General features: G+C 41.5%; 1 protein-coding gene across 1 annotated transcript in view; it reads left to right on the forward strand.

Annotated features, from left to right (window-relative positions):
* Positions 1 to 6,487, forward strand: part of LOC102771548 (poly [ADP-ribose] polymerase 14-like) — a 14,032-nt gene that overhangs the window by 1,789 nt on the left and 5,756 nt on the right. The window contains exon 2 of the mRNA XM_006765676.2: positions 44 to 177. Within this exon, the coding sequence (XP_006765739.1) occupies positions 44 to 177 (134 nt within the window). The remainder of the gene's footprint in view (positions 1 to 43; positions 178 to 6,487) is intronic.

Consider the following 6,487-nt stretch of genomic DNA (forward strand, 5'->3'; position numbering starts at 1 on the left):
ATCAGCCTTCCTGGGGTCAGTGTCCTAAATGTCTACTTTGCAGTTGAGATCCCTGGACACTGGAGTGATATGAAGCAGCAGCGTGTCTGTCTGGTTGAGCTACAGCCTGGCCAACCAGAATACAGCAAAGTGGCAGATGCCTTCAATCAGACCTGCTCACAATTCAAGATAGAGAAGGTAAGCATTCTGATGACATGGAGTTTGTTAATGGTGAAAGTAAGGAGTATCATGTTCCTGGATAAATACATTTATATTTATTTCCTATCATATTTTTAACCCAGAATTAGAATATTTCATGGTAATTAGATTTTAGACTCTAGATTTTCCTCATCTCCCCATAATTCCTGAGACATTAAGACTGAGATTTTTGAGTCAGTTATTACAAGACAGTAGATTACAATATGATATTAGAATACTAAAAAGATATATTTCCTTTGTGAAGCAAACTAATAAAGATTCAAAGATATGAGAAGAGACTGGCAAAAGCTCCTCAGGGTTGGGTTATGTGTCTTTGCCCCACTGTTCACAGGCCAACAGTGCTCGCTTCCTTAGTAAACCCACTAGTACTTTCACGGTTCATCTCATTTACTAGTATTTTGGTATCTCCTACTCATAAAAATTAATATTGCTATTTGAAATTTGTGTTCTTTCTTGCCTTCTAAGGCAATAATACTTTGATGTTTTCTTCTTTATTAATTAATTCTCCTTTCATTATCACTGGTATCTGTTTCTCCTCCAAAGCCCTCATCCTAGCTTTATCCACAGGGTTTATAATTTGGTCTTCTGTCTCTGCACTTCACCAGGAAATATTTTTACCTTTCATGGATGCGGCTATCATTTTAATATTAATAGCTCTCAAATCAACATATCACCAACCTGGATCTTTGACTCTAGCTCTAGAACATATTCCCAGTGGACTAAAAATATCTCCACTTGATTATCTATCTGCTAAATCAGTTTCCTAAAACTTAACTCATCATCTCTAAGTAAAATGGTCTATCACTGCCCAGCTCCGATGCTGAATGGCACAGGGCAGAAATACCTCCTCATCTATCTCACATCTTCCCCGTTGGTCCTGTTTCCTTCTTGGCCCCAAAGGGAGTTTCAATTTGGAGTATCTACTCCAGAAGTCCAATGCGCAGCAGCCAGTCCTGCTTTGCACTTCCGCCTCCTCCCTGCTTTTGCACAAGGGCACCAAATCACCTCAAATATCCCCTGTGAAGATTTATTAGTACTCTCAGAGGTGAGGACTGGCCGGCTCGGTGATTATCTTGCTAGGTTGGTGCTTAAACTACAATGGAAAGAAACATGTCTCACATCTATAGAGCTAATGGGATAAAACAAATTCACTTAATCATTTATTGATTTCTTTATTCAATTGCTGTCACCGAGTGCGTCTTAAATGCAAGGAACTGTTAGGTGCCCAGGAAAATAGAAATGGGCACTGCATCATTGAAGTCAGTTGTTTTCTAGTAAAGAACCCATTGAGTTGTGTGAAGGAGAATAGTAGGCAAGAAAGACCTCAAAGACCCTTTGTAGCTGAGCCATGCTCATGCAGGGCAGGTGTGGTGGCTTTGCCCCTAGAGTAAGGGTACAAGTAGACACTTACCAGCCACAGGGCAGGGCAGTATTGACACTGGTAGGAGGGGTGAGGTACAGAATGGGCTGGTCTGACACCCACATTTGGTATGTTTTTAAACCGGAGTCCAATATCAAGCCTCAAGCCCTGGGTTGCAGTGCTGGGAAGAGAACTCCCCATGACCTCTATCCGGCTGTAAAAACCAGTGGGGATTGTGCCTGAGTGACATGGAGGCTGCTGGAATCCCAGGCAATTCTTCTTAAACGGCCCATGCATGGACTTAGTCTCATTCCCTCTGAGCTCCAGCGCTGGGGCAACAGCGTGAAAGGATACAGGGCCATATGGGGACATAAATTGGCAGCAGGGCAAGCCATCTTCCCCCTTCTTTTGGTTATTGTTGGCATCTCTAACCCTTTTCCTTTTCAACTTCCTGTAACTGTGTAATTAAGATAATAGCATATACTGTACTTGAGTTTTGTTTTTTATTCATCCATTTGGACCATCTTTACTTTTTTTAAAATATGTTTTTGATGATTTCAGAGAGAAAAAGGGAGAGGGAGGGAGGGATAGAGACATCAATGATAAGAGAGAATCCTTGATTGGCTGCCTCCTACACATTCCCTATTGGGGATAGAGCCTGCAGCCTAGGCATGTGCCCTTAGCAGGATCAAACCTCAATCTTCTGGTTCATGGTTGGATGCTCAATCACTGAGCCCCCCTGGCTGGGTCAATCTTTATCTTTTAGTTGCAGTACTTATTCTGTTTAATGAATTTACTGATATGTTTGTGTTTAAATATGCCATATTAATCTTCCACTGAGCCAAACTGATTAGGGCTAATCTTTTTTTCTATGTATCATTTCTACTCTGCTCCTTTTCTCTCTTTTTCTATGTTATTTTATATTAAGTTATTTTTATCATTCCATTTTTATCCCCTATTAGAATGCTCATTATACATCCTATTGCAAACCTTTCATTGGTTACTTAGAGATTATTAAACTCTAGTGCAAATTAGTATAGTTCTCATTTCCCAAACAATGCAATGAACTTTGGACACTTTAAACCCACTTGTCCCCTCCTGCCTCTTGTACTACTTTTACCTGTATTTTAATTCTATGTATGTTTGAAACCCTATAAAACATTTTAATTTTTTAATACAGTCATTGTATATTTACCCTTTTAGCCCACTGCCCTTCCATTCTTCTTGCATTTTCATGCCTACACCTTTGGGATCATTCTCCTTCTGGTTTTACTTTTCTTTCGGGTGTAGATCTGGTTGTGATGTTTCTGGTAGTTTAAGTTTTTGTCTGAAAATGTCTTCATTTCACTTTCATTCTTTGAAGGATATTTTTGCTGGGTGTAGAGTTCTGGGTGACAGTTATTTTCTTTAAGCATTTTGAAGGTGTTATTCTATTATCTTCTGATTTTTTCTTTCATTTTGCACTGCCCTTCTATCTTGGAACTTGGCCCATCAAATCCTTGTTGCCTTCAAAAAGCTCTCCCCCTTGCCCTCACCCTCAAGCCCTTCTAATAGTTTCTGGCAAGAGGATTGGTCTGATACAAATAGTGTACTACACCAGAAGCCTACTGCTAACATAAACCTACTAAGTAAAGTTTTAAGATTTACTTGCAGTGTTTCTTTTTAACTTTATAATTTATCCCATTAGGAATATAGAATCAGATTTCTGTCTTGAAAACTACTTGAAGTAATTCTTTTCTTTGTGTGGTTATTAAATTTGAGAAGGTTGGGTGCTAGCTTCAGCAGCACATATACTAAAAAAAAAGGTGAGGAACAAGAATGAAAAGACTAAGAAGTAAGAATTATTTAAAAACTCTTTAAGATGCCGAAACCAGTTTGGCTCAGTGGATAGAACGTCGGCTTGCGGACTGAAGGGTCCCAGGTTCGATTCTGGTCGAGGGCATGTACCTGGGTTGCGGGCACATCCCCAGTGGGAGATGTGCAGGAGACAGCGGATCAATGTTTCTCTCTCATCGATGTTTCTAACTTTCTATATCTCTCAATTCCTCTCTGTAAAAAATCAATAAAATTTAAGAAAAAAAAACACACAAAGAAAAAACTCTTTAAGATAAAATTGTTAAGGCTTTTAGGAGATGAGTAAAAGAAATAAAATTTAAGGTAAATAGAAATGGAATAGAAGTAGGCAGTTTAAAGATTAGAAAATTATAGATAAAAAGAAAAATAAATTTTAAAATCACAAATCAGATAAACAAAATGCATGATAATGCAGAGACTTTGAGCTAGAGGTCAAGCTATATCTTAATTAAAAATAGGAATCCCAAAACTGAAAAATCAAACAAACCAGATGATGGTAGGTAACAGTATTAGAACTGAGAGTCCTTTAGAATGGAAGAAGATTCTGACAACTTTATGGAACTACCACAGCCTATTGATTAAGGAAGTTTTTTATTTTATTTTATTTTTTTATTTTCTCCCCCCACACCCCAGTGCCCCTGGGCACCAGGCTTGCTACCTGCCCCTCATCTCTCCAGAGGGGTGCTCCCCAAACAGAGCTGCTGGGTGGTGCCCCCTGCAGCTCTGTCCACCAATTGAGACTGCTGAGGGGCAGCCATAGAGGAGACAGTGCAGATCTTCAGCCAAGTCAAGTCGGGAAAGAGAGGTGAGCAGCAGGTGAGGAATGAGGGTGAGGAATGGGGGAATGTGAGCAGAAAACATGGAATGAGCATCTTACTGCACCATTAGGACTCCCATTTTCTGACACCAGGTAACACTGGGACAGAATGAGAAGAGGAACTTAGGAAGACCCTGAGCCAGGATTGTGCCGTGGGTTGGGGGGGCCCCTCAGCCAGGGCACCTCAAAGGGCAGTCTGAGGCCTGCGTCAAAGTAGTTTGGTGAGTTCCTTACGATGGAGATTCCAGAACCTGGCCTTTCAGGGGTGGGGTCAGAACTACATGTTAAGCCCCCCAGCAGCCTCTGAGGCCCTCAGGCTCTGCCATTAGCCCAGCCCCTCCTCCCACTCTGGTATACCCCCACACAAGACTGGAGCCCTGGGAGGTGGGAGGTACAACAGGGGCAAGGCCTTTTCCTCGCTGCCCTCCATTCCACCTCTCCTCCTTAAGCAAGCCAGTTTTCCAGATGTCTCTGGGTCAGCAACAGTGGGAAAAAGTGACCAGCTGGCAAGTGACCTATTTAAGGCATGATCACACCCTACCAGTGACCCAGCCTCTCCCTGGGAAATCCATTCCTGGCTGGGGATGGAGGAGGCAGACTTCCTGGGGATGAGGCCTGGGGTCAAGTCTTGAAGGAGTTAAAAGGGGAAGGGTCTGCTTGCACCATTCACACTGTCATCAGTCTGTATGATGAGCTTTCCCAGCAGGTGGTCTCCCTGATTTTATACTCAAGGATGCAGGAGCTGGGATTTGAGCCTGGGTCTCTCTAACCACAATCCATGGTCTGTCTAGGTCAGTGATGGCAAACCTTTTGAGCTCGGCATGTCAGCATTTTGAAAAACCCTAACTTTGGTGCTGTGTCACATATAGAAATTTCTTGATATTTTCAACCATAGTATAAAAAAGATTCATATTTTTGATATTTATTTTATATAATTAAATGCCATTTAACAAAGAAAAATCAACCAAAAAAATGAGATTGTGTGTCACCTTTGACACGCATGTGATAGGCTCGCCATCACTGCCTTAGGGGACCTCAGAGGAGTCACTCTCCTCTGAGACTCCTTTGTGCAACCAGTACTTGAAGAGCACATATCCAACAGCAGTCTCTGCTTATAGGCTTCCAACTGGAAATTCTTTCATTTTACAAATGCTTATGGAGTATCTCCTATAGGTAAGGGACTCTTCCGGGGCTGGAGATACAGCAGGGCAAGACAGGCCAGCTCCCTGTCTGCATGGCATTCACATTCCAGGGAATACCGTGGTGCCACAGTGGCAGGGTTAAGATTAGAGACTCTATAACCATCTGGGCTCAAATCCTGGCTCTGACACTTTTTTAAAAATAAATCTTTATTGTTCAGATTATTACAGTTGTTCCTCTTTTTCCCCTCATAGCTCCCCTCCACCCGGTTCCCACCCCACTCTCTGCCGTAACACCCCCCACTGTCCTCATCCATAGGTGCACGATTTTTGTCCAGTGTCTTCCCGCACCCTCCACACTCCCCGCCCCCCCTGAGAATTGTCAGTCTACTCCATTTCTATGCCCCTGATTCTATTATATTCACCAGTTTATTCTGTTCGTCAGATTTTTTATTCACTTGAATTTTAGATTCACTTGTTGATAGATGTGTATTTGTTGTTCATAATACGTATCTTTATTTTTTTTTCTTCTTCCTCTTCTTAAAGAATATCCCTCAGCATTTCATATGATAATGGTTTGGTGGTGATGAACTCCTTTAGCTTTTTCTTATCAGTGAAGCTCTTTATCTGACCTTCAATTCTGAATGATAGCTTTGCTGGATAAAGTAATCTTGGTTGTAGGCTCTTGGCATTCATCACTTTGAATATTTCTTGCCACTCCCTTCTGGCTTGCAAAGATTCTGTTGAGAAATCAGCTGACAGTCCTATGGGTACTCCCTTGTAGGTAACTGACTGTTTTTCTCTTGCTGCTTTTAAGATTTTCTCTTTGTCTTTTGCCCTTGGCATTTTAATTATGATGTGTCTTGATGTGGTCCTCTTTGGATTCCTTTTGTTTGGGGTTCTCTGTGCTTTCTGGACGTGTAAGTCTATTTCTTTCACCAGTAGGGGAAGTTTTCTGTCATTATTTCTTCAAATAGGTTTTCAATATCTTACTCTCTCTTTTTCTGGCACCCCCATAATTCGGATGTTGGTACACTTGAAGTTGTCCCAGAGGCTCCTTACACTATCTTCATATTTTTGGATTCTTTTTTCTTTTTGTTTTTCCGGTTAGGTGCTTTT

Source organism: Myotis davidii, unplaced genomic scaffold, assembly GCF_000327345.1.
Source record: "Myotis davidii unplaced genomic scaffold, ASM32734v1 scaffold1660, whole genome shotgun sequence".
Lineage (NCBI taxonomy): Eukaryota > Metazoa > Chordata > Mammalia > Chiroptera > Vespertilionidae > Myotis > Myotis davidii.